The sequence below is a fragment of the Rattus rattus genome, chromosome 14 (genome assembly GCF_011064425.1).
Source record: "Rattus rattus isolate New Zealand chromosome 14, Rrattus_CSIRO_v1, whole genome shotgun sequence".
Taxonomy (NCBI): Eukaryota; Metazoa; Chordata; class Mammalia; order Rodentia; family Muridae; genus Rattus; species Rattus rattus.
Genome location: NC_046167.1, coordinates 81432124 through 81459963, shown reverse-complemented (window position 1 = coordinate 81459963; position 27840 = coordinate 81432124). Strand labels below are relative to the sequence as shown.

Below are 27840 nucleotides of genomic sequence, written 5' to 3'. Positions count from 1 at the left end.
CCCTCGGCTGCTCCCTCCCTCGGGCTACTAAACCCAGCGCGCGCTGCCCCGCCGCTCTCACTTCGCCAGCGCCGCCCGCGCCTGCTTTCATCGTGGGTCCGCGCGTGCTTCAGCTCCATGGCGCTCCTCGTGCGGCTGCTGCCCCTCGCTCTGGCACTGTCTCTGGGCTTCACCGGGACCCTGGCGGGCCCGGCCAAGTCACCCTATCAGCTGGTGCTGCAGCACAGCCGGCTCCGGGGCCGCCAGCACGGGTAAGTTCCAGCCCTTCTGTAGTGGGAGGTGCAAGCACAGGACAGGTCGCTGAGCTGCCAGTGCGCTCAGCTGGGGACATCATAGCTAGCCGAGGTGCAGGGGACAAAGGCCGAAGGAAAATCAGCCATTGCATAGAGAGACCAAACCTGCGTCGAGGGAGGGACTGTGGGTTGATGAGATGTGGGGGACACAGTGGAACGCTTTGTGGCAAAAGGGTTGGGGGACTGGCCAGTGACTACAGAGTCAGACGAAAGTGCATGAACCAGCTTAGCAGACTTTCAGTCTCCTTTCTTGACTCTGGGTAGAAGGTGGGATGGGCAGCTCTCAACCAGAATCACCATCACCCTGAGAAGGTACCCACCTGAGGGGGGAAATCCAGGCAGGTCACTGTCCAGTGATTCCAGGCGTGAGATTGGTCACACCTGGTGGCAGGACCCTAGGTGCCCACCGCTCCTGTGCACTTGGTATTGCTCTGCACCCAAACACTCAACACCCAACAGTGCTTTCGGGCCACAGATGTACAGCAGGAGGCTTCACCACCCTCCACACATGCTAAACGGATTGGGAAACCGAGTCTTGAGAGGGTACCAGCCTGCCCTGCCGTATACCCTGGGGTCAGGACTGGAATCTGTCTTAAATCGACGGCCAACTTTGTAAACATGGGTCATCGGTGCTTTGGGTATTTCTCTGAGACACTGCAGATGTGTAGGCTTTCGGAGACACAGTCTGGCCAAGGCTTTGCCCTGATGTAGAAAGAGGCTGGCCCAGTGTTTTCACACACGACCAGGTCATGATGCTTCAAACGCAGCCTGGCTTTGCTGCATTTCCAGTCTACCTGGGTGCACCAATGCCGTTTGAACTAGAGGAATCTATATGGGAGCAGTGGAGGAATGGCTTCTGAGGAGGCCCAGGTACCTGTGGTCAGGCATTCATGCCCCAGGCTATGCCCGAAACTCTAAGAGAGCGCACAGACCTGTACTCAGATCTCAGGAGAAAACAAACCACATGGCAAGTGACGGTTGTCTCTGTAGACCCTGACCAAGCTGCAGCCCCCAGCAAGTGGATATGCTCTGAACTTGGGTAAAGGATGCTAATTCTAGGGCACAGTTACCTTTCTTCTGCATGTGGCATTCAGGTGTCTTGTAGCCTCCTGGATGCTCAGTGCTTGGGGAAAAACAAGCCGCCGGGTGCAGGACTGGCCCCAGGCAGAACAGAGCCAACCCAGGCCATTCCTCAACCTCTCGCCCTCCTGGAAGGAGGCAGGCAGTGGAAAGGTCCTGGGGTCATTTTTTAACTTAGGCTGTGAGCATGAAGGGTTGAGAGGGCAGATGGGGAAAATGCAGATTCGAAACCTCAAAGCAGAACCTTGACAACTAGGGCATCTCTCATCCCTGCCCTGTTCACCTTTAGTCCCCGCTGCCTTTCTTGCATGTTGCTTTCAGTTCTGTGTCTCCTTCCTCTTAATGACCAAGGTCGCCACAGGTCACCCTGCAGCATCGTAACCCAGAGCTGCAATGCCACAGCCCAGAGGTCTCTAAAGATAGGTAAGATCTATCCTGGAGGCCAACCGCCTGCCCTCCAGAGTCCAGGACACTGATTGTCAGGAAGGCTGGAGCTTTAAGAAACTTCAGATGTGGACCAGTGAGGTGGCTCAGCCAAGGCCCTGGCTGCCAACCCCGATGACCCACATGGAATAAGTGAACCAGCCTCCCAGAAGTTGTGTGGAGCTCACTGTGGCCTGTGCTTCCAACCAAACACAAAACGAGCAAATGATTCCGATTTGCTTCTCTGAGGTATTCCCTGTGCTTTGTGCCCCGAGTTGGAAAACTTGGAAAAGTAACCTCGGTGGGCTGATGGATCAAGAGATGAGGTGCTGAGCAGGGGGGTGCATGCCTTTCATGCCAACTGCTTCTGAAGCTGGGGCAAGAGGCGGGCAATTTAAGGAGACCCCCATCTCACAGTGAATATAAGAAAGACCCTCCTTCGCCAAGGGAAATCTGGATTCCCCGGGCACACAAGCTGTGGCAAATAGTTGCAGAGTTGCATTTACTCCGACCTAACTGTCCCTGAAAAACCACAGGACCGCCTGGCCTTGCACACATGGGTGTGGTACCTTGTGCAGATGGATAACCTTGTTCCAGTTCCAGCCCTTTATTCAAAGCGAGAGCTGGAGAAAGGAGAAGTTTGGGGGAACTGCAGGGTGTCCTGCGAGGGAGGGAAATGACACTGTGCGTACCTAGTCCCCGCGCACAGGGTGTTCATCACCCTGCTCCCTTTACCTCCTCATGCCCCTGCCCCCAGACACTGCAAAGTTCCTATTTTACAGAGGAGGAAATTGACGCTTTGGATGCAAACGTAGAAAGTGGGCGGGTGGGGGTTGCTGGGTGGTCCTTTGTCTCCCAGCTGTGTCTGTGTAACAATGGGGGGTGGGCAACGCAAAACGAGAGAGAAAGTGGGCCACACTTTTGCACAACATCAAGAGAAACTGGATGGAACTTTCAAAAGTACTTGGTTTTCACATGCAAATCGAACAGCAGAGTTGCTGGGTGGGGGGGGGGTAAAAGCCCAGGAATGGCCTGCTCGTTTTTTTTTTTTTTTTAAACACATTTCAGCATAGATTTCCTGTGGACACAGCTTATCTCCACCCCCAGCTTCTGCTCCTGTCACAGGGGCAGGAGCAGTGGAAACTATACACAGGCGAGGAATGCTGGAGCCAAATCCACAGAGATTCACTGAAGAGCCGCCGGCCGCCCATGGTGAGCTGCAGGGAATTCATCCACAGTAATTATTTCCTGCTCAGTTGGACAGGAGGACTTCTGGAGTCGTACAGCAGTGAGGACGACTGGGGGCTGGAGTGCAGCCTATGGGAGCTCTCCAGGGGTTATTCAAGGACCTTGAGAGAAACATGAGGATCCTCTGGCTGCAGAGCCTCTAAGGGCCTGGTGAGACCCAGCTAAGGCCAGCTGATCCAGCCTTCACTTGTCTTCTGTCAAGATGGCTTTCCTCATATCACACCTGGTCTGCACACTGGTGTCTATTAAACAACGGCAGAGAGCAGGCGCATGCTACATGGAAAGGAAACGGGGGAGAAATAAAGGGTCAGAAGGAACGACCGCCTGATCAGTCACTCAGCTGTGGACAGGATGAGGTGGTAGCCACAGATCTTCCCAAACACCACGCTCATTATATGGGCTCTATGGACCACAGCGAGCGAGCGAGTGAGCTAGTTGAAACTGAGTCCAAATTGACCTCAAACTCACTGTGTTGCCCAGGTAAGCCTTGAACTCAGAGCAATCCTCCTGCCTCTGCGTTGCCTCTTTAAAGTGTTGGGAAACGGCCACTGAAGAGATGGCCCGCCTTTGAATGCATCCGAAGTTGTGCGAACACGGACATCTCACGAACACTCTGAGTCTGTTTCCTTTACTTTTCCGACTCACCCTTCAGTCCAAAGCCTATTGCTGTCTGCTCGGGAAGAGCCTCATCTTTGTCAACACAGCATGGCAGATGCGAAGAAGTCCCCACCATCACCATCACCATTCTGGCTGTTCCGTAGAAGAAAATGCATCCAAACAGCGTTCTCCAAGTCCAGAAAAGCCTTCTCAGCAGAAACCAAGGCAGGGTGTTTGCTTCTCTTTCCCAGAGTAATTGGAGATATTTTTAAACTCAATGGCTCTCAGCCATTTCTAAGGTGCCTATTTCTGCCCGACTCTATCCAGACCAAGAACACTTATCTTTATGGTTCTTGAGGGCAGCTGGAGAGAGGGAACATCCGAGACATATCAGTCATAGGACCTTTCTGGTACCCAGCACAAAGTAAGGTCTGTACCTGGGGGAAGTGGGGAGCAGCTCTGAGCGATGGGCCATGGGGAGTTAAGTAGGAAGGTACTCCCTGTCAGTCCTGACAGCAGCTGGCTATGCACCCTGGTTTGCAGAGTGGATACTCCCATCGCGTCGTCCCGGGAGCCAGGCAGCTGGTCTAGACACGCAGAGCATGCTTGTGGAACTGGCTGAGAAGCGCTGGCAGCCCTCCCCTCTTGACAACAGGACCTCTGACACATACTGGGATGCCAAGTCTGCTCAGGGCAGGTTCAGATAGAGGAGGCTTGGCAGGCCTCAGCAACATGGCTTGGAGTTTACCCGTGTTTGTAGCCTGTAACCTGTCCCTATACTTTTAAGGTTTTTTTTTTTCCACTTACACTTAGTACTTGTCCGTGCCAGAGAAGCCTGTGAGATGGACTTGAGGAATTTATTTGAGGAGAAGATTTTTTATGGGGAGGTTGTACAAAGACCCCGCCGAAGTTTGCCCCAAACCACCAAAATGGCCGTCTTTCCTCTCTCTAGACCTCAGTGTGGGCTAACTGCTGGCTACCTCAGTAACACTGTTGCTTTGGTTTCCAGCCCCAATGTATGTGCTGTGCAGAAGGTCATTGGCACTAACAAGAAGTACTTCACCAACTGCAAGCAGTGGTACCAGAGGAAGATCTGTGGCAAATCGACGTGAGTATCTGTTGCCACCAAAGGCCTCCATCCACCACGGGAGGCACACTCTGTGTGTGTGTGTGTGTGTGTGTGTGTGTGTGTGTGTGTGTGTGTGAGAGAGAGAGAAAGAGAGAGAGAGAGAGAGAGAGAGAGAGAGAGAGAGAGAGAGAGCGCCAAGAGCCAGCTGCCAAGGAGGCCATATTGAGTAAAAAAAAGAGCTGTCAAGGAGGTCACACACTGTGTGTGTGTGTGTGTGTGTGTGTGTGTGTGTGTGTGTGTGTGTGTGGTACCCTGGGCTGGCCAGCTCCAGAGAAGGAGGATGACTGAGGAAATGAGAAGGCGCATGGACGGACAAGTCATGGAATGCGCGTGGGGTGTGGCACTTTGCGAAGCTGTTTGACTTTTAGATTTTTAGCGCTGCTGACAAGACTTGGCAGTGTTGATTAGGGCAGTTAGGGTTGCAAGAAGCGTGCTGGGTTGAGTGTGCACGTGTGAATGGTGTGTGTGTGTGTGTGTGTGTGCATGTGTGTTTCTCTCACTAAACGATACAACTGTTCAGAGGAGCTATGTGACTCTGGGGGTGAAAAGCTGTTGGTGAACTTATCCCCAAGGTCACCCGTGTGTCAGCAAGCGCCAAAGTAAACACTTCAGAAAGCCCGGGTGCTTAGGAATTTGCACACCGGGAAGCAGCATAGCAAAGTGAGACATGAGCTCAGGCTCCAACTCAGACCTTGGCTCTACCACTTACTTGGGGATGTCTCCTCAGTTGCCTTGTGTGCAAAATGGGCCCAGCAGGACGACCTGCTCTTCTAACGAGGGGTGCATTGAGAACTATTCCTAAGGGGACTACGGTGCCTGTGCATGGTAACTACAACCCCAGAATAGCAAACGTAGACAACACATACGGAAGGAAGGGCACACCCACAGAGCCTGGTGGTCACAGTAGGCCTTGTGAGTGCCTCTCTTTGTGGAGGGAGGTGGCCTCGCTCTCACTGCCTGGCTCCCTGGTGGAAGCAGTTGAATACATGCTCTAACAGAACTCTGGGAAACCTAATGGCTTTAGCACTGACAGTCAACAGATCTCAGGCTACAGAAAAGAAACTGTGCTCTGGCAAAATCCCCTGAGCCACTTGTGGAGGGACCTGGCCTTCCTCTTTTCTGCAAAATGGGAAGATTTCCCTGAACTTACCCCAGTGTGAGAGATTTTCTAAATTGTGTTCCTCACCCTTTCAAGCAACCGTCATCTCCCACAGAGAGGAGGAAACGCTGTGTCCTCCCCCACCCCCAGCACACCTATGGAAATGAACACACAGTGTGGGGCTGGGATGGTTAGGCAGTTTTTCATCCTGGTCTCAAAGAGCAGAACAGGAGCGAGACCGGCAGCTCTCTGGGAGTCTCTTCACCGTCATGGCAGCGGCTCCCACCGGACGGTGGACAGCCCAGCCTCTGACGGTAGTGTGAGCTGGGACGCCTCCCGGGTTCAGTGAACGGAATGCTCAGCAGAAATTTTTTGCTGTTTAGGGCAAAAAGAGATGTTTCAAATTCTATACGGAAACATCCTCGCCGGACACCCAACTTTTAAAAACCAATAGCTCTCAGAACTGGTGGGTATAGTCGCACGCATGTATAATCTACTCAAACACGGGCTGCTTAATTAAACACAAAGTCGGGCCAGGCCCCATGTCATTGTTTCTTGGAAGATGGCCAAGCTACTGGGGCCAAGAAGCAGAGCTTCGTGTCAGAGCTCCTGTCAGGAAGCTGACCATGGGGTGGCACTTGCCGTTCTGCTTCAGATGGGCCTACGTCCTAGCATTTGACTGAGGAAACCTATGGTGACTTGATGGCATCTCTTGAGAGCTCCCATGTGTTGACAGTGAGCTGTCTTGGCTGATCGGCTCCTCCTACCTGCCTCCTTTCTCCGTGTGCCTCGAGGAGGCACAAGCCACAGGGGCGTGTACTGACAGATAGTAGCTGATTAAGTCCTCTCCTCTCACCTGAGTTTGGTTTTGCGAACACAGTAGGGTAGTGGGACAGCCCTCTCACCCCACTGAGTATGTGCGTATGGGGAGGGGGGCACCAGCTCCAGGAAGAGGAAAATGTGTGAGGTCGTGGGTGGGAGAAGGATGTTCATAGTGGGGTCAGTCAAGGATAAGGCCATCCAAGACTTTGAGCTCACAAGGCTAAGAGGAAAAGATACTCACATCCAACTCCTGGATGGAGCGGCTGCTTTGGGAAGCCTCAAAAAAAAAATTAAAATAAAAAAATAAATAATAGAAAAAGAAAGAGGAAGTGAGCAGAAGAAAACATGAATCGATAAAAAAAAAAACTTTATGATCCCTGATGGAACATCCTGTGCGGCCTTGGCCTCGGGAAGGTGGAGCTGGCTTGGAAGAGACCCAGGGGACAAAGAGAGGAGAAGAAAGAGATGGAGTTCATCTCTGTGGTCCTCTAGGACTAAGAGTGTCACAGGGCAGCGGTGTGCATAGGAGGGAGGTGTGGAAGGGAGCTGACTTCAGAAAACAATTAAGTGCTAGTAGGGGGTCCCCACTGGCTGGAATTAATGTCCTCCTGACTGGGTCCCTGAGGGGCCTCGCTGGATGAAGTCTGGGGCTAAAAGTGTGGTGGCTGGAGCAGAGGGATGTCTTGGCGAGACAGCATGGTCACTGGCATTTTCTCGGGAAGCTGTCAGGGGAGCTGTGTCGGAAGCGTGTGTTAGGATGAGAGCGAGTGGGTCTTCAAGGGGCCTGAGACCAGAAGGAAGTTTTGATGAACACCAAGTGTCACGTGAGGTCACCAGAGAGATGGCAACAGGCCTAGTGTGTCTGTGTGGATGGTGTCTTCTGGAGGGTAGGGTAGCCCTGCCACGCTCAGCGTTGTCCTTGGCAGTGAGGCTACTGGGTCTTCCAACAGTAGCTGTTTGGTGGCTTGCAAGGACATGGTTGGCAGAGGAGCCCTGTTGGGTGGGTTGAGTGAATTCTATCACTTAGAAAGTCACTTCAGAGCTGTAGAACACCCTGGCAACACGATAGCTAAGAAGTCAGAGAGTTGTGGATGACAGACAGCAGCCCACTCTGTGGTTTCAGGCCCAGGTTTGGCAGGGAGTCATAAAGGTTTATGTGTGGCTTAAGGGAGACTCGGGCTGCTTCTCTGCAGGCTTCGTATGGGAGGCTCGGGGGTGGAGCGGGAGGAGGGGCGGAGGTCTGTTCGGCATACATGTTGAAGCTGACACTACTGAGATGTCACAGCCGTGGCTGGAGCTGCGTCACCCTGAAGGTGGTGCAGAAGGGCCAGTGTGGAAGCTAGCACCTGGGCGCGAGAGCGGTCCATCCCAACGTCTTTACGTGGTTCCCCTGGCAACCACGGGTGAGAAGCCATTTTCTTGAGCCAAGATGAACTGGCAGGACACTCCTGTTTCTCCAGCAGCTGGCATTGCTTTGCCCTTCAGCTCCATAGCAGGAGTTCCTTGGTGCTGTTGTGTTTTATACAAAAAGAAAGAAAAAAGAGGAAGGGATATGTTTGGTAGAGAGAGTGAGGTAAGGTGCCGGGGAAGGGGGTGTCTCTGTGGGCCCATGCTGAGGCATCCCTTTCCCTTGAGGTACCAGCCACATGATGACGATGGTATAGTATAGAATAGAGTTTATTCAGGTTCAGGGCATAGGGAGGGGAGAGAGAGAGAGAGAGAGAGAGAGAGAGAGAGAGAGAGAGAGAGAGAGAGAGAGAGAGAAGAGGAGTAGAGGCTGGCTGTGAACATGTGGAGAGAAGAGGGAGAGGAATGGGGAGAGAAGGGACAGAGAGGGAAGAGGGTAAGAGAGTGAGAGAGCAAGAGAGAGAGAGGAGGGGCAGGCAGCCCCTTTTACAGTGATTCAGGCACACCCCACTATTGCCAGGTAACTGTGGGGCAGAGCCTAGAAGAAATGCTGGGGCTGGTACTGCCCCATCAACTTGGAGGTCTACTTCTTGTCGATGTCATTGTGACACAGAGACAGAAGCCACCCTTTTCCTCCTTCCCATGCATCCTTGGTCCCAGAAGACGGTTGGTCAGAGCCGTCTGCACTGTCCCCCAGACCACACCTGAGCACATTACCCGTCCCCCTCTATAACCTGCTCTAAGATAATGGAGACTGAGCAGACACCAGACGTGGGGCAGTGCCTTCTAAACCTTCCAGCTCTAGACTTTCTGTAAACCAGGAGCCCGCTCAGCTGGTGTGGAACTGTGTTCTATTGAGAACATTCATGGGGGTCGTGTACTGTATGGGGGTAACGATCCCCCAAAGGTGCCCACATCCTAGTCTGAAACCTGTAAATACATTCCCTCACATCACGGAAGTGACCGGGGTGTCAGCCTGACGTGAGTCTGATGGGATTCTAAGGGTCCCCGTCGACGGGCATGCCTGGTAGCGTTAGAGTCGGAGAGAAAGGGGGTGTGCTGTTCAAATCCAAAGCGATCGTGAAGACGCTATAGGCTCAGGAATACGACGGCCTCGAGTTGCTGAAGGGCAGCCAGGGACGGGATTATCTTATAGCTTCTGAAAGGATCGTGCCTTTGATATTAGGCCCACGAGGCCGATTTTGGACTCTAACCTTTCAGAATTGTAACAATAAATTTATAATATTTTAAGCCACCGAAGTTTTTGACAATTTTCTCGCAGCAAGCTACCTACCAGAAACTAATAACAGCCCTCACTGCTGAGTTTATAGCTATCACGACAGGATATGATCAGTGGTCTCACGTAGATGAGGTCTCTACTGATGGGGCTGTGTTTATTATATTAAATTATATAACTGAACTTCTGTTTCAACATTTCCATGGGGTGGGGGTTGGGGGGGTTACTCTGTCTGTCTGTTTCAGAAGTTCCAAACCCAGTGCTTCCTGCCTGTTTGCCAATTCAGTCCCTGTAGTCATTCTCTGACCGAGCAGTGTGGATTTTATTTTTTTAAACCCATTTGCAGATGGAAATACTGAGGCTCCAGAAGCCTGGGCATCCTACTGAGAGCCAGCCATTGAGAGGTCTGGCCACTCTGTGCTTTCCCCTGGAGAATCAAGCCTGGTAGCTAGGGCCAACAATGCCACCGGTACCCAAGGGAGCAAGCCATGCTCTAGGTGGACTGCCCCAGGTCTTTCCTTTCAGCCCAGATCTGTAGACAGGGTCCTAGAAACAAACCCTGTTGGAATCAGAGCCACCCTTGGGGGCCAGAGTCACCGTCACCTCCTGGTGGCTTACTCCAAGTCTGATAGTCATTGAGAAGACAGTGTGAGGGCCGGAGAGATGGCTCAGTGGTTAAGGGCACTGACTGCTCTTCCAGAGGTCCTGAGTTCAATTCCCAGCAACCACATGGTGGTTCACAACCATCTGTAATGGGATCTGATGCCCTCTTCTGGTGTGTCTGAAGACGGCTATAGTGTACTTATATAAATAAAAATAAATAAATTTTGAGAGAGAGAGAGAGAGAGAGAGAGAGAGAGAGAGAGAGGAGAGAGAGAGTGTGAGGCTAAGTACTTGGAACTCTCATCAGACAATGGGCCCAGGATCTGGGGGATGTGTATACTCCCATCCACACGGAAACCACCGTAAACCATGCTTCTCTAGGCTCTGACAGCTTCAGGGACAGAGGACTTTACTGGGGCATAGTTGGTTAGATGGCTGATTTTCTACTGAAGGCTTCAAGAAAACAAGTCACTCGAGGCTGGGGCGTGCCAGTATCTACATGCTATGACACCATGAGAGTCCCCTACCTCAGGAGACTAGGCTCGGTACCTGCTCCCCACTCCACCTCCTCCCGGAGTCTCCTTAGCCTCCTGCCTTCAGCCAGAGCAGCAGTCAGAGCTGGGCACTGCATTTGGGAGAGTTAATGTTTTAAGTTTCTATCAACTTAGAGGAAAACAAACTTGGGGAGACGTCAGTGAGGTTTCTCCCCGTCCGATCTGACTGAAGTCATCTGATGGATGTTGGGAAGAGCATCCCGGCACTCCATTCTTTGCCCTTATGTTAACATTATCTTCCCTCATTTCAGGGAACAAGGTAATTGGTAATTCATTCCCTCGGAGTGTGTGTGTGTGTGTGTGTGTGTGTGTGTGTGTGTGTGTGTGTGTGTGTGTGTGTGTGTTTTCCGGCCTGAGGTTTTTACATCCTGCACCATGTGTGGCCAAGCTGAAGCTGGCCTTTAATCAGAATCTAGCTGATGAGACGAGAAGCAGAAACCAGGAGCCCGGCCCTCCCTGTGAAGGGGCATTCGGTAACTTCGGGCTTGCAAGGAGAGGCACCTATAGATTCCATCCTTCTCTGCTGGGTCCTAAAGAGGTGGCACCAGACTTATGTTCTGTGCTTACGAAGCCCGTATGTTCTCCAGGAAGAACCTATGTAGAATGCAGCATTGCCTAGGGAGGGTAGGAGAGCCCACCGTGAAGACCCGCATCTTAAAAAGTCCTCATCCCCATTGCCCCTATACGCTGCTAAGTTGCCCTGTCCTGAGCCTCTTCTGACGGGATCTGTCCCTTTCTCAGCCTCCAGTTCTCCACATGCCCGGCTCTGTCCTCCTACACATTGTACACGTGTGGACACGTATGCACACATACACACACACTGGGGAGGTTTTCTTCATCTTCATTGAAATCCTGGTGGAGCCACCTAAGCTGTGCCATTGCCCTTTAGTTTTGGGGGATGGAACTCAGAAACTAATATTTGGGGGAGCAAAGTCTTTGGGGAGTGTAGCTGGGAACTCCAAACCATGGAATTAGGAAGCAGCCATGCGCACCAAGGGGCCCAGAGAAAACTTAGTGGCCAGGACAGTTTTCCTGTCCAAATGCTCCTCTAACTCCATGGGACTCCACTCCGGCACTCTGGGAAAAGGACAGAGTTGGTGCGAAGGTTTTACCTAACTCCACCACCTCCCCAACTCCAGTCGTAGAACCCTGCTATTGTTTTTACATCTATTTACATACTTATTTACTTATTTATTGTGTGTGCATGAGCGCATGGGAGTCCATGCATGTATACGTGCATTTGCATGTGTGCGTGTGCAAGTACCATGCAGGGATCAGAGGGCAGCCCGTGGGCATCTGTTCTCTCTTCCACATGAGCGTGGGGATCGAACTCAGGTCATCAGGTTTGACAGCATGTGCCTCTTGCCAAACAGGTTAGGTATTTATCAGAGAAATCCTGGAATCCTGTGTGGTGTGTGGTGTGTGGTGTGTGGTGTGTGGTGTGTGGTGTGTGTGTGTCTGTCTGTCTGTCTGTCTGTGTCTGTGGTGTGTGTGTATGTGTCTCTGTGCATGCGTGTGTGTGTGTCTGTGTGTGTTTGTGTGTGTGTATGTGTATGTGTGTTTGTGTGTGTTTGTGTGTTTATGTGTCTCTGTGTGTGTGTGTGTTTGTGTGTTTATGTGTCTCTGTGTGTGTCTGTGTGTGTGTCTGTGTCTGTGTATGGGGCGGTGGTGGAGGTTGGTCCAGGCTTGGTGGGTGGGGCTCCATAGCCTTGACTGGGATGGCAGTTGGCACTCTCTCTTTCCTTTGAGTATGTTTCTTTGCCCTTCGATCTCTCCTCAGCTGACTGGAATGATTACATTGAGGCTGAAGGAGCATCATAGACCAGCTGGTTTAATAACGTTTTACTCTGTGGGCCAGAAAACAGAGACGCAGAGAGAAGTGGGTTCCCCGGGGTACCCCTGTAGACACCAGGGGATTCCGAGGCGAGCCTCCTCAGATGGACGGCACCTCCTAACCACTCTGCCTGGGCCAGTTCCTCGGCAGGAGAGATGACACAGTGAGAGTCACCTTACAGCATTGTGGGTTGGTCAGTGTCAGCCCTGGTCACAGTCATTCCCTGTCCTTTAAGTACTGGGATTCGAGAGGAGGAGGAGCAGATGGGAGACACACTGCAGACAAGGAAGGCAGAAGGTGGAGAAGGCTGAGCACGGAAGAATGTAGCTTGTTACTCCTCCATCTTGGGCGGTGGGGGTGGGGGCGGGCTTGTCTAGACACGTGACACCCGTACCTCCCTGGTGGTCTGAGGACCTGAGGCATCCCCTGGGTAACAGACCAACCAGGCTTCATCTTCGCTTAACTAAGTTTTTCCTGAACCGATTCCAAATGCGTTCACAAGACCCAGACCCCCTTCCTGTACAGCCAGCGGCCTCTTCGGCTCACACCCCTACCCCAGCCACCTTTCTTCCCGGCTGCCTGCCTCTGTTCTGATGATGTCATCCCCACAAGAACAAGACTGCAAATCTCTTGTATGGGAGAGAGAGAGAGAGAAAGAGAGAGAGAGAGAGAGGGAGGGGGGGAGGGAGGGGGGGGGAGGGGGAGAGAGAGAGAGAGAGAGAGAGAGAGAGAGAGAGAGAGGAGAGAGGGAGGAGAGGAGGGAGGGAGGGAGGGAGGAGGGAGACTGGGTTGTTTGCATTTGGCTCTAGGCCTTGTGGGAGGGGGGGGGAAGGGGGGAGGGGGGAGGGGAGGGGAGGGAAGTGGGGAGGGAGGGAAGGGAGGCAGTGGAGGATTGTGAGCACCTGTGGACAGCCTTCAGCACAGGCTCCAGGCTCCTTTTGCTGCAAAGTTGTGTGAAACTCCTGACTTCCGGGGTACCTCAGAGTCAACTGAAACTTGTTTTGTGATGTCCACGCAGCACCCCATGAGGGGCTCCTTGGAGGAAGGAGAGCAGACAATCTTTAGTTTTCTCAGCAAATGACTTTTAAAGTGCCCTGCCCATCTCGTGTTCATCCGAATGCAGAGGATCTCGCATTGGTAGCATTGGCTGCCCCCCTGGAAGGACAATGGGGAGGCTGAAGATGAGGGAAGGTGGGGGGTTAGTTTGCAAATAACCGGTAAGATGGTTTTGAAACCAGAAACGTGTTTTTAAATAAGTTTCTGGTGTGGGTAAATAGGAGAACAGGCGTCTCCATTAAGAGGGACTCAGTTTTCATTGGAAACGTGATTTGTAAAAAAAAAAAAAACCAAGAGAACACAATGACCGCCCTGCCCAGAGTCCTCTGACTTTCGGGTTATTAAATCAAATGAACTGGAAGGAGAGAGAGAGAGAGAGAGAGAGAGAGAGAGAGAGAGAGAGAGAGAGAGAGAGAGAGAGAGAGCGCCTGCCTCTGCCTCTGTCCCTGCACAAGAACATTTTACACAGGAGGTTGGGGAGACCCAGAGACATGGTAGAGTCACAGGGGTGAGGTAAGCTCAGAGCTAGACACAACATGCGACTCCCTAGTTTCCCTCGTCCCTTTCCTGCAACACCGTCCACCAGGTTGCCCGTGCATGGTTGTTGGAGACTGGTACTGGGGCGTCCGTTTCTGATTGTGCTACTGCGTGTGTTCCCTCCTCCCGGTTTCCCCGGTTGGTTGGCTGGCGGTGTTGGCCACCGTCATGAAACCTTCGGCAGAGGCTCCCGACCACTGATCAGCACAGTCACCACGGAGCATGAGGATGCCATGCCTGTTGACTGCCTTCTGTCCTCCCGGTAGCGTTTCTGCTCAGCGGAGAGCATCGGGAAGGAAGAGTTCCCGTGTGCTGCCTGACATCTCCGTGTCTCTCTCTTTACAGAGTCATCAGCTATGAGTGCTGCCCCGGATATGAAAAGGTCCCAGGAGAGAAAGGCTGCCCCGCAGGTGAGTGAGCCTGGCGCTGCCTGTGGGTGGGTGGGATAGAAGAGCAAGAGGGGAGGAAGAAGAGAGGGGGGCAGGAGGAAGAAGAAAAAGAGGGGGGGAGGAGCCGTGCCAAAGGGAATAGATGGTAGCATGGTGGGAAGCATGGAGTTGAGCTATCCTTCCCATGTGCTCACTGGAGCTGGGAGGTGGCAGAGGATGGAAAATGAAAAAGTCCCTCTCCTGTGTTACTCTCAACCCTCGTTCAACGGTTAGAGGAAAGCCCACACTGGTCTGCCAGGCCTCTTCCCAGTGGCTGCAGGCTCTGGCCTTGTCATCAGTTCTGGCAGTGATTCTCAGAGCATCCAACAAGGCTAGCCCATTAGCCAGTTAAATTGTGGTTAGCCCTGCCAGGGCACAGACAGGATAACACGGTCTCTGGCCTCTGGAGTTGGGCCAAAGATGGCGTGAGACCTGTGAATTCTACCAGCGCCTTCGGTGCGGCAGGCAGTGAAGCAGGCTTTGTGTTTCGTTTTAGCTTTGAAGTCCAAGGTAGTTTTAAGATGACGAGGAGATGGTTATCATTACTAAGGCTGTGGTGTTGCCGAGCCAAGCAGAAGGGCAGCTGAAGTGGGATAGGACGTTGGCCTAGATTGGGGACTTAGTTCTGAGGTGACGGTTTCCGGTTATTTAAATACAAACATTAGTCTGTGTATGGTGGCACACGTCCGTTATCCCAGCTCTCAGGAAGCTGAGTCAGGAGGATCACCAGGAATCGAAAGCCAGCCTGGGGCTACATAGGGAGTCTGGCTTAGAAAGCCCTTCAGGTTGCCGTCTAAGAGGTCAGATCCTGAAAAATACACAAAGACCTAGAAGGCTCACAGCTCTTTCGCTCTAGCAAAGGGGCTTGCAGTCTCCCACCTGTTTCTGCCAACTTTATCTCAATGCACAGGAGCAAACCGCTCTCCTCTGCCGTGCTTAAAGCAACCAGACGGTTAGAAATCACCCATCAGGCTGCTCAGCAGGGAGGCATTTGGCTCCTGCAGTTCCAAGAAGCAGTTGAGCTTTGAGCATGTCTGTCAACAGATGTCTGGGTTTCCACCCCGCCCCGCTTCTCTGCAGTTGTGCCTTCTGTCATTCCTGACGAAGAATTGAGGGCAGGCGTGTGTCTGTGGTGGATTCACGCCGGTCCCTCTGTCCTTTGCCTCTGCAGCTCTTCCACTCTCCAATCTGTACGAGACCTTGGGAATTGTGGGATCGACCACCACACAGCTGTACACAGACCGCACAGAAAAGCTGAGGCCTGAGATGGAGGGACCCGGCAGCTTCACCATCTTTGCCCCTAGCAACGAGGCCTGGTCCTCCTTGCCTGCGGTGAGAGGAGCCTTCTGCCCAGGGGATTGCTGGGAACTGCCCCTCCCCACGCCACTCGTGATCACCACCACCCCGCCCCGTCCCCACAGGCCTGGGCACACAGTGGGATTCTGAAGTAACCTTCTGCCATGTTATACATTCTTACCCTTAACATACTCCCCTCACCAGGGAAAGCAAAAGCAAGCTTCCCCAGGTGCCTTCCAGTACCTCCAGCCTCCCACAGATGCTCACTAAAGGAGAGAAGGGGAATCTAGGTCCACTTCGAGCCAGGTCTCTCCCTTGAGCACAGGGTAGCTGCCTCTTAACCGCCATGTCCATTCTTTCTAGGAAGTGCTGGACTCCCTGGTGAGCAACGTCAACATTGAACTGCTCAATGCCCTCCGCTACCACATGGTGGACAGGCGGGTCCTGACAGACGAGCTCAAGCACGGCATGGCTCTCACCTCCATGTACCAGAACTCCAACATCCAGATCCATCACTATCCCAACGGGGTAGGGGCATCCCCCGTTACCCAGAACTGTCCTCTGTCCATAGTGAGCCCAACTCTGGCCCATCAGGGGTGTTCTGTCTTGTGATTTGACAAACTGTAGGCAAGCCCTGGACTCCTGGGTGTTCACTACGACCTTGCTTCTTCTCTGACAGATTGTAACCGTTAACTGTGCCCGGCTGCTGAAAGCTGACCACCATGCGACCAACGGCGTGGTGCATCTCATTGATAAGGTCATTTCCACCGTTACCAACAACATCCAGCAGATCATCGAGATCGAGGACACCTTTGAGACACTTCGGGTAAGGGACGGTTTTGAACAGAGGCCCAGGCTGGGGACACATGGCCTCCCCACTCGAAGGCGCCTGACAAGGTGTCTTCTGCAGGAGGACATGAGGATGTCCCAAGTGTAGTTACACGGAGAAGGCACTAAGAGCACCAGGCTGCACAGACCCTGAGAAAGGCCCCTGTTATAAAGCTTTCCTTTCCTTGGCTCTTCTGGATAATCTAGCAGTGTTACAGTAGAGACAGAGTCCTCTGAGCCGTGGGGCTGAACTACGAAGTCCAGCACTGTGAGGGCCTCCCACACAGAACATTGTAACAAATGGTTTATCAGCCAGCATGGGGCTTCTAAGACCACAGGTCCTCGCCTGGGGTCCCCTACCCATGTTTCCTTGGAACATAGACCTGGCAGAGAAGCTGCCTGTGTAGACTCAGGAGTGTAGGCTCTGACTCTGAAGCTGGATCCTGACTGTCCTCAGGCCAAAGGCGTATGTCCAACAACTCGAAAGGCAAGTGGTTCCTGTTGGCACTGGCCACACAGGAGGAAGTGGGCACAGGCTGCCCTGTCAGGATTTTGTCTGATTCAAGGAGGACTTCCTAACCACAAAGTACACAACTGGGAGTGAGCAGCCCCGCCCTGGAGATCTCCAACACAGAGACAAACACTCCAGCATGGGCACAGAGGGGCCTTGGCATTTGGGGAGCGCTCTTAGCTAGCTCAGGGGCCCCCAGGGAATCTGGCTTTTGAGGTACTTTTCCCTCCCTTTCTCTGGGTCTGCAAGGGAATGTTCCCCCAAAGCTGACAGTACAAACTATCATTTTCAGCACAAAGTCTTATTGGAAAGTGATAGGAGAAAAATTTCCTCTTTCTTATTCTGCTTCGGCCCCTCCCCGGTACCCATCCCCCCCCCTCCCAGCACATGCTTCTTAAACCCCATCACTCCCCAAGTCTAGGTGCCAGGGGTCAAAGTGAACAAAGTGGCTGCCATTCTTTCCAGGGAGACAGATGAGACTTGAGCAAGACAGGACAGTGATGTGAGCTTGGGGGAGTGAGAAAAAGAATGGTGGGTAGTGTAACTCAGCCCAGGAGGGATGGGCAGTGTAGCCCAGGAGGGATGGGCAGGGGAGACTTCTTTGGAAAAGATGCTTTGGGTAGAGAGGCCTGAAGGGAGAGCCCACACTACTCTGCCCCACTGCAGAGGCTCTGAGGCCGTGGGGAGTATGGAGGGAGCTTGTGGACTGGGATATTCTGCAGGCCTTACTAACCAGGAGGAGCCACTCTACTGGGGAGCAGTGAGAAGCACCTTGGCCTGTTAGGATATTGTTCTAGACGCTGTGCAGCCCTGAGCCATGTGATCTCTGCACAATCATTCGTAAGGAATCACGGCTAACCGGGAGACATGACAGTCAGGGTGACTTTCCTCTGGGGACCTGTGCCAAGAGGAGCGGCGTTTTGGTCAGGGTTTGAAGGAATAGGAGTCCGAGAAGAAAAGAAAGAGGAGGAGAGGCAAAGGGAGCTCCAGGGGTAAGGCCCAGAGCTAGGGTAGGAGTGAAGTCATCCCCACTTGAAAGGTGGCCAGATCGGCGGGAACACAGACCAGGGCCCATGGCGTCCATGGTCAGGCTTCTCTCTCACTTGGGATTCTTCTAAGTGTCTCAAGACCCGAGGGGAGGTGCAGCCAGAGTGTGCGCACCTTGCCCGGTGAGCTCAGGAAGGTTTATCCTCCCTTCCCTACACAGGCCGCCGTGGCTGCATCAGGACTCAATACCGTGCTGGAGGGTGATGGCCAGTTCACACTCTTGGCCCCAACCAACGAGGCCTTTGAGAAGATTCCTGCTGAGACCTTGAACCGGATCCTGGGTGACCCCGAGGCCCTGAGAGGTGAGCATCCTCTGCTCCTTGCTGCCTCCTTGGAGCAGCCCCTCGTGAGCACTGCCCGACGCTAATGCCACAAGTTTCAGGATGTCTGCTACAAGCCTGGTCTATGTTACTCCCGATGACCATGTCTCTGTAGGAGCCAAGCAGAACCCATGCTAGGAGTCGCCAAGCTGACCCTGGTCAAATTAAGGAAACAAAACCGGAGTAGCCAAAATGGTCGGGTGGACGTATGAAGCTTAAAGAGCTTGAAAGAATCAGGTGTCAATGGTATCCCTCAAGAGGAATTGTTATGGCGACCTTTTATATCTTCCTATGTCTGGCCAGAGGCCTCATGGGTAACCAAAAATAATAGAAATGAAGAGTCCGTTGACTTCTATTGCTGGTTCTGTCTTTCATCTCCCAAGTTAAGCATGGAAGGTAGATGAGGAGGGGGCTTAACCAGGCTGTCTTGTTTTAAGACGGGGCTCACTATACCTAGGCTAGCCTGAAGTGTACCACCATACTTGTTCCCACTGTCTGTCCATCTTCTCCTGGCCGAGTTGGGTCAGTATTGGCTTTTAGAGCCTTTCCAGCATCCCAAGGCCTCTGTCAGCCTCAGAGCTTCCTCCTAACTGTGACAGGGCAGTTTTGGTTCCCACACCCATTGAGGTGGTGAAGCTGGGACAAAGGACCTTGTCTACGTCTTGGAGAGCTGCAGTCTGGGAACCTGTGAGCTCAGGGTGGGGGTGGGGCATGTCCTTGACTGGACCTTGCTGCTTCCTCTGACAGAGGTCATGAGTGTGTGAGAGCCCCCTAGGGTGTGGGTGGGGAGGTTTCAGCTTCTGAGTGCCCTAGTATACACCTCCAAAGTAGCACCCAGACAGAGGAGTGGGCAACCTTCACTCACGCTCTAAGACAGATCCAACACGACACCTGAATCTGTTGATGGAGACCCCAATCTTCTCTCTTCAAGTCTGCAGCTATGGCAGCAGAGGGTAGGTCCCTGCTGTGAGCAAACTTGTCGTTGCATGGCGATCCTTGGGGTAGTTTATATTATTTCCTGCCTCTCTCAATGTCTGATAAAGGCCTAAGACTTTAAAGACCCACAACGGGCCTACTGGAACCTTCCCGTTCTCCCTGGCCCATTGGGAGAATTCACCTGAAGCCCAGTGCTCGTGAGCTAATGGCTTGGGTTGCTCTGTTGAGGAGAGGTTTGCATTTCAGGTGGAGGAGGCTAAGTGGCTGGCCCAGGATCCCACAGCTGGTCAGCAACCATGGGATTCAAACTTGGGGAGTCTGACCATAGAGTCCCAGTGGTTTTAGCTGGTGGTAGACAAGAAATGGGGATGTGGGCCCTGTGGTACTCCAGCAAAATCCTCAGCCCTGGGCAGGCTGGGAGCTGGCCCCTGCATCAGACCACAGCAGGCCCTAGACCTGTATCCTCTTCTGTATCCATAGACCTGCTAAACAATCATATCCTGAAGACAGCCATGTGTGCTGAGGCCATTGTGGCTGGAATGGCCATGGAGACCCTGGGGGGCACCACACTGGAGGTGGGCTGCAGTGGAGACATGCTCACTATTAACGGGAAGGCTGTCATCTCCAACAAAGACATCCTGGCCACCAACGGTGTCATCCACTTCATTGATGAGCTGCTCATCCCAGATTCAGGTAGGTAGGCCCAGGGGGCCTCTGTCCTGCCCAGCTTCCGCTCCCTTCTGGAACCCTGGTGACGGGCTAGGGGTATTCAGCAATCTTTTGGGCCACTTCCTGCTCTTGGTGTGGTGCGACACACAGCTCTGTACCTTCTGTGAACCCAAAGGCTGTGAGAAATATGAAGTCTTATACTTCCAGGGTCTAGACACTGTGTCTGGAGGTAACTGGGAAGATTTTTAAGGAACCTAAGGGAAGAGGGAGACACCACCTTAGAGCCCTTTCTGGTCTTGCATGCTGTGTTTGGGCACCAAGGGCCATTGCTGACGTCACGGCATTTGCTTTCCTTCAAGCACCCGGGGCCACTGACCCAGGGAAGGTGACAGGATGGACTTTGATTTCTGTTCAGCCCGAGAGTAGGAATCTCCCAGGAAAGAGAACAATCTCCTCCTGTGGGAGTATCTTCAGGAGCAGACATGCAGGCCATGTCGGCTCCTCCCGAGTCAAACACGTCCTGGCCAAGCCACCCTGGGGCCCGGGGACAGTGCTGCCAACTGCCGGGTGGCTGTCATCTACCTCCCTGCAGGTTAGGTTTTCTGATGACAGAGCATGCTTGGCTCCTTTGTGTTTAGAAGGCTGCCGACTACCGAGATGAAATTCCGTGTAGATATCCATCCCGCTCTGGACCGCGACACGTACGCACCACCTGTTTACCTTTTGAACACCATTTCTTCTTCCTATAGCCAAGACACTGCTCGAGCTCGCTTCGGAATCTGACGTCTCCACAGCCATCGACCTCCTCAGACAAGCTGGCCTCAGCACGCATCTCTCTGGAAAAGAACAGTTGACCTTCCTGGCCCCTCTGAATTCTGTGTTCAAAGGTAACACGGGGAAAGCGCCCTGCTGTTCTGTTGCCTCTGGGATGGCTGCCCCAACCCTACAGCCCTGCCCTGATTTACAACAGCCTTGGAACCTTCCGCCTGCCATAGTCCAGAGCAGATGTGATTCTATCCGAAACTTTGGACTCCCCGTTGTTTATCTGAAGCAGCCAAGAATGTATTGGGGGATCTTTCCCCAGAGCTCGATACTTCGCCTCTGCCAGGAGAGTGGAGCAGGCCTTGGATTTTTGTTTGCTGGGTTAACACTAGTGTATATGGGCAGGGGTCAGCGGAGGTGCTGTCATGGGGACAGCGAGAAAGACTCTCTCCTCCCTCTGAGGACAAAATGACAAACATCCTCGTAGTCAGCTGCAACTATTTTTTTTTTCTCTCTCTCTCTAGAAGATTCTGACTGTTAAAGGTTTTCTGACAGCCACCCTTACTTTCTGTCCCCATTTCCAAACCAAGGCGGGATGGGCTCTCTCCCACGTGTGTCTCTCATCACACGCCTTATCTCAGGAGCCCGTCTCTCTGGGTCTGTCCGCCCCTTCGCTTGCAGATGGTGTCCCCCGCATCGACGGCCAAATGAAGACTTTGCTTCTGAACCACATGGTCAAAGGGCAGTTGGCCTCCAAATATTTGTACTCCGGACAGACACTGGACACACTGGGTGGCAAAAAGCTTCGAGTTTTTGTTTATCGAAATGTAAGTTCTGGGTCCTGATTCACACCCCTCCTCTGGCGCGTGTGAGAGCCAGGGGCTTACGTAAGAACTGGCTTTCCATAAAGGGGAAGTGGTTTCTGGAGGATGTTGGGTGACGCTTCCTCTCTTGCAGGTTGGAGGCTGAGGCTCAACCCTAACTCAGCTGCTGAGCAGGGAGACTGTCTAGGTCTCAGCAGGAAGAGGTGGGGGGAGCGGGGAGAGAAACATGGTGTCTTTCTAGGCTTGTCCCTGTGAAGCTCAGCTCTCCTGGGTCCAAGACCTTCCCATAGCAAATAGGATAGCCAACATGGTGTTGTTCTTGGTCTGGGACTAAACAGGACCATTTGGCTAAAGATGTCCTTTGACTGATAAAACCAACCAGCCATGAGCTGATCACTGGTTAAATCAACCAGCCCACTGCCTCCAGTCTGTCTATTTGATCTCCGTCAATGGACCTCTCATGAGACTGACCTTGCCGTGGAATCCCTGTGCGATTTTTATCACAGCTTCTCTGCCCGCCCTTCCCTGAGGAAACCTCTGTGTGTGATGTTGTCCCTATTGGCTCCAAACAAGTCTGGGCCCTTCCTGAGAGGATAACCATCTCCTTTCCTTTGCCCTTCTTTTGTGTAGAGCCTCTGCATTGAAAACAGCTGCATTGCCGCCCATGACAAGAAGGGACGGTATGGGACCCTGTTCACCATGGACCGGATGCTGACACCCCCTATGGGGACTGTTATGGATGTCCTGAAGGGGGACAACCGTTTTAGGTAACCAGAGTCATCCCGGGGTCAAGCTTCTGCCAAGTGGTCATGCTGGGCCTCAGCCCTTTTACCCTACTTCCCAGAGGATGACCTAATACTAGTGACACACTGGTGGTACCATCCATGGTTGGGGTATGGAGAGGAGGAGGACCCTTAAGTTGGGAAGCAGGGCTCTTGCTAACAATACAATCCTTATACCCATAGAAAGGGGGAGGGAACATCTTAATTGCTAAAACACAAGGATATCGCTCACACCGGAAAGTCCCCAGGGGACTTAGAGCTAAGGGGCTTTAAGAACCCATCACATCTCTTTCTGCATCAACTGAAGCCACCAGGTCACTTCTCTTTCTTACCCTGATCCCTCTGCGTCCAGTGCTTCCAATGTGCTAGTTCTTCAATGAGTGTCAAGCATTTCCCTAGCACCAACTCGAGCCACCTTCCTACAGACTGGGAGACTGGATCTCTGCCTCCCAGGATCACACACTCAGCGGACACTGACTCCACCAATCTCCGGGTGGGCCATGCCAATTCTCACCTGTTTTCACCCTTCATCCCCTCTGGCCATGTGTCCTGCATGGGTCGTTAATGCCCAGTGAAGAGATGACAACGGACCTTCCTTCTGCATGGAGAAGGCCCGGGGAGCGAGCTGTCATTCTCTCTGTGTTTGTCCACAGCATGCTGGTGGCCGCCATCCAGTCTGCAGGCCTGATGGAGACCCTCAACCGGGAAGGGGTCTACACTGTTTTCGCTCCCACAAACGAAGCGTTCCAAGCCATGCCTCCGGAAGAGCTGAACAAACTCTTGGGTAAAGAGCAGGTTAAGCAGATATCCCCACTGTTCTGACAGAGCAGTGTCTCCGGGCCGTGGCAGGAGACAAGGGACAGCTCACGGAGGGACTTGGTGTTGAGGTCGTCCTGTAGACATGTGGGCAGGGTTAAGGGGACAGCGAATGGTGACCATGGTGGAAAATGGGGTGGAGCGAGGGCAGGAACCAGGTATACTTTGGACAAAGGACACGGAAAACAGTCAGAGCCATTTACAGTCATAGTAGGTTCATGGCAAAGGGGACCCTGAGTATTGCAGCCTTCCTCCCTCCCTCCCTCCCTCCCTCTCTCCCTTCCTTCCTTCCTTCTTTCCTTCCTTCCTTCCTTCCTTCCTTCCTCCCTTCCTTCCTCCCTTGGGCCAGTTGACTTTCACCCAGTTATAAGAGGGCACAGATGATACCATTTTGCTTCCTTGGGCACAGTGCCAGGCAAAAGGAAATTAGGCCAATGATAATCAGTCCGGTCCCTGAGGTGTGCTTTCCACTGGGGATCTGTGGTAATGAAACCGTTAGTTACTTGCATTAAATGTCCTCAGAGATCAAACAAACAAACAAACAAACAAACAAAAAAACAAAAAACAAAAAACAAAAAATAACTCTCCCTGGGGAACTTAGATGAGGGCAGTGGCTAAGAACATAAGTGAGCTCTGGTTGAGCTGCTGTGCCTCAGTTTCCCCCTTTAAAAGAAAAAAAGAGGTTGGCAAGCTTCCCCGGCTCACTGCGATGCAAACGGAGTGTGGCACTCAGGACAAGACACCCACGCTCCATTCACAGTGGCGATGACAGTGAAATGGGCGGGGGAGGGGGAATGGGCTTTAGCCCTGATGCATGCGGCCCCTCCTAGAAAGCTGAGCTAGGGGAGGAAGAGAGGAGCCAGGAGGAAGCTGTGTAGCCAGCCTCGGAGCAAACACGGTTTATGCATCCTTTCCAGCAGAATAGAAGGCTCAGGTTGCAGACAGCAAGGAGCTAAATTTGTGTCCTGTTTAATTTGCTTTACGGCCAAGCAAGCAAATGCCTGGGTCTGCGGTGCTGACGCAGGTTCCTGGGAAGAGGGGAGAAGTTCACGCTGAACATAAACGTCCCTTCCTCCCTCAGCCCTGTAAGAATAGAATATTCCCCAGGTGGCTTGTGCCTACTCAGATTCCATCATTTTCCGTTGTATGAGAGCAGAGGAGGGGTGTAGAGAAAGTTCCCCAAACAGCCCCCCAAGTCCCCATGGGTAGAGAAAATGGCACCCAAGAGAGGAAGGAGGACCCTGGTGTTGAAGACCTGGAGGGGGCTGGCTTCTCTTTGCACCATGCTCTGGGCTATATTTCTGTGGGAGGAGATCGTTTACCAGCTTGGGTGCAGATGCCAGAGAGTTCCTTATTATCAGAGGCTCTGTTCCTTAGCTCTCTGGAGATGTGTCGATAACCAGATGAACTCTTTAAAATGTGTCAACGTTTTCCTCCAAGTTTCATGGTCCTGGGAACAGCCGCTTAAGCCCTGGGGAAGTAAGCTTTTGGCTCGGGGTGGATCAGACACCAGGGGGTGGCTGGCAGGTTTAAGGGCCGCCTCTTGACTCTCTCAGATGCCTGCCCGAGTTGGCAGAGACGTGGATGTGGACTGGAAAGAATGTTGCGATGTGCACGCAGGAAGGTGTGTGGAGGAAGGGCGCTGTGCAGGGAATGGCCTCAGCCACTCAGCCCTGACCTCGTCATCGGCTCCGAGGCTCCTCCGGGAGCACAGCTGTTCAATCTTTCAAGTTCTCCCTCAGGGGAATTGCTATCTTCAGCCGAAAATGCACTTGAGGGCATAATGTGTAAATATTTCACTACTGTGTTATAGTCAGCAGGAGCCCACGTCAAATGATGAAGGGTCCCAGATGCTGATGCTGGAAAGGTCCCTGGCTCTCCAGGCAAATATTTAGCTCAGGGAAACATGACTCATATGCAGAGAGGAGTATGGATTAACCCCTTCTTAGCCGTCACGGAGCCCTGCTTAACCCAGCCGCCCCCGCTGGCTACAGGGCCAAGTCACAGCCTTGGACATCGGTTCACCGTTAAGCAGATGATAGGTCCTTGGCTGTACACACAGTAGGTACTCAGTGAGCGCTTCTGCTTGTTCAGCAAGTCACCCTGTTCTGGAGAAACCTCACGGGGGCCAGAGAGGTGGCTCAGAGGTTAAGAGCACTGATTGATCTTCCATATACCCTCACCAGTCACAGCCCTTGTGCTTAACCGGTGTCCTCTCCTTCCACAATCTTACAGCAAATGCCAAGGAACTTACCAACATCCTGAAGTACCACATTGGGGATGAGATCCTGGTTAGCGGAGGCATTGGGGCCCTGGTGCGACTGAAGTCTCTCCAAGGGGACAAACTGGAAGTCAGCTCGGTGAGTGGCGTGGACTGTGTAGGAACCCTTTAGAAAGTGGGGAGTAGTTCCTCCAGGTATCTCCAGAGAGCAGTCCCCTAGCTACACCCTCACCCCCACCCCAGCTCCAGTCCCAAAGCCAGGCACTCACTGAGCTGTTGCTTGGGCTGCATCTTGAGAGGTCCTCTCATTCTGAGGCTGCTCTGGGAGCATCTCTCACTGGGAGCCGCTTAGCCTTAGAGCTGTGTTCAGAGGGTTCCAATCTGGAAAGAGACAGACTGGCTCAGCAGGGCCCCGTGTGGGTAGGAGCTGACTGGTTCTCTGTTCCTTTCTGTGAGCTTTGCTGGCCCCTGCTCACCAGTTCGAAGGGGAGCATGGGAAGACATATGGTGGGGGTGGGGGCTGGAAGGACCTGTTTAACTTAAGGGCTGCTTCTCAGGTGTTAAGATATTGTCTGTCACAGGCACACCGGCTGTTCAAGAAAGCATTCATCCTGAGGGCTCCTTCCCTATATAGCTCCAAGGGGTGTTATGGTCTCTCTTGCACCCTGAGGGCTCCTTCTCACCTAGGTAGCTTTCCTTGAAGCTTCTCTTGCACCTCAGCTCTTATTTCTGCTAAGAGACATTCTCCCTCCTTGCTCCCCATTGTGAGGGTAAGAATCCTGCTCAGTGCACTGTGCCGGGCCTAGGTAAGGCGGGGGAAGTCTGAGGAGGGCAAGGGTAGCTGCTCACCAGAGAAGCCCTCCGCTGCATGGGTGCATGGCCAGCGGATGCCCACTCTGCCCAGTGGGCTCTGCGTTTAACCACAGTTGTCTCTTCTCACAGAAAAACAATGCGGTGAGTGTCAATAAGGAACCTGTTGCTGAAACCGACATCATGGCCACAAACGGTGTGGTGTATGCCATCAACACTGTTCTGCAACCGCCAGGTGAGGCCCTACTATGCGGTCCTAACTGAATGGTGCCCATGAGTGTGTCTCCTGGGTCTCTGACTGAAAAGTGAATCAGGAGAACTATGGTTTTAGGATGATAGGCTACAGAATTTGAGGCCTATTTCCTTTTTTTTTTCTTTTCTTTTTTTTCGGAGCTGGGGACCAAACCCAGGGCCTTGCGCTCGCTAGGCAAGCGCTCTACTGCTGAGCCAAATCCCCAACCCCGAGGCCTATTTCTTACTGAGTTCCTACCGTCTTACCCCAACTCTGACATTACCCAGTATGAATATTTGTGTGGATGTTGGTGGCAGAAAAGGCCCAGATGTTATGTGGGTACATGGGGATACCGGTGGCAGACAGTGCATGGCTGTGTGTCCATCAGGATGCTGGCGGCAGACCGTGAGTTTTCTCTTTTCTCTCTAGCCAACCGGCCACAAGAACGGGGAGACGAGTTGGCAGACTCTGCCCTCGAAATCTTCAAGCAGGCGTCAGCCTATTCCAGGGTATGTGTTCCCCACCACCACCAGTGAGCCACAGCTGAGGAGGGCAGCCCTGGGATCGACCTCCCCCATGGGGGCAGCTAACCCGTGTGTTAGCCACCTGGCTGTCGGGCCTCCGAATTCGTCTTCGGTTTCCAAGGCTAACCTATCTTCTGCAGTGTGTGGTTACTTTGGCGTGTGTGGAGTTGGGTCAGGCGAAGCCCGTTAGGACTTACTAAAGCTTTGGTCTCTAGAGAAGAGGTTTCAGGGTAGAGCCCTGATCCCGGAGGCTGGAGCCCTCACATGGGCAGTCTGCTTTTGAACAGAGATCTCCAGAAGGGCTGAACTCGTATCTTGGGAGACGCTTCAGCTGACAGCTGACACTCCAGCTCTAAGCTCTGGTCTCAGTGGAGACGCTTAGCTTGGGGTCCCCCAGGGATGTCTACCTTCTATATCAGTGCCCGTTTGAGAGGAGGCTTGTACAGTCAAGGGCTACTACCTGAGGGGGTTCTTTGGAGCCTGTGGGTTCAAGTTTTCCCCTTCTCTACCTCAGCCTTTGTTTTGAGTGAGGCCAGTGCAGTGTAAAGCCCCTCTATATGCAGGTTCTGTGACAAGAGGTACTAAGAAACCTGACGCCTTAGGCAGGCGTAGCAAGGGGGAAAAAAAAAACAAAAGCGAAGGAAATCCTGACTTGTTCTTGTGTTTATTTGTTCCTTAGAGAGACCAGAGTTCTGTGCGACTTGGTAAGTGTCTGACTTTACAGTCCCATCTGGGCTAGTGTGTCCCCATCTGTCCCCAGCTGACCCATGCCTGCAATCTGCTGTGTGCAGATCAAAACACGGTGCACAGTAAAGCAAGCCTGGCCTCCAGGTCAGAGTAGCAGGGTCAACTGGGGTCAGACATGGAAAATCTAGTTTCCCTCTCGGTAGCACGGTAATAGTAGAGTCAGGACAG

General features: G+C 52.8%; 1 protein-coding gene across 1 annotated transcript; it reads left to right on the top strand.

The window, feature by feature from the left end:
- The first annotated feature begins 27 nt into the window (after positions 1-27).
- On the top strand, positions 28-27583 carry Tgfbi (transforming growth factor beta induced). The gene is made up of 15 exons (XM_032885020.1): positions 28-251; positions 4651-4749; positions 14265-14329; positions 15519-15679; positions 16007-16171; positions 16323-16469; positions 18190-18331; positions 19766-19978; positions 20704-20841; positions 21398-21543; positions 22171-22307; positions 22976-23106; positions 25374-25498; positions 26302-26404; positions 26831-27583. Exons 1-15 carry the CDS (start codon positions 118-120, stop codon positions 26935-26937), a joined length of 2013 nt encoding a protein of 670 aa, XP_032740911.1. The 5' UTR covers positions 28-117; the 3' UTR covers positions 26938-27583.
- Positions 27584-27840: the final 257 nt, after the last annotated feature.

Bases quoted from the DNA above. Each gene is read 5' to 3' on its own strand.
- Tgfbi (XM_032885020.1), top strand. From the start codon at position 118: ATGGCGCTCCTCGTGCGGCTGCTGCCCCTCGCTCTGGCACTGTCTCTG. The intron at 15,680-16,006 runs GTGAGAGGAGCC...CATTCTTTCTAG, and splicing joins CCTGGTCCTCCTTGCCTGCG to GAAGTGCTGGACTCCCTGGT. The intron at 22,308-22,975 runs GTAACCAGAGTC...GTTTGTCCACAG, and splicing joins AAGGGGGACAACCGTTTTAG to CATGCTGGTGGCCGCCATCC.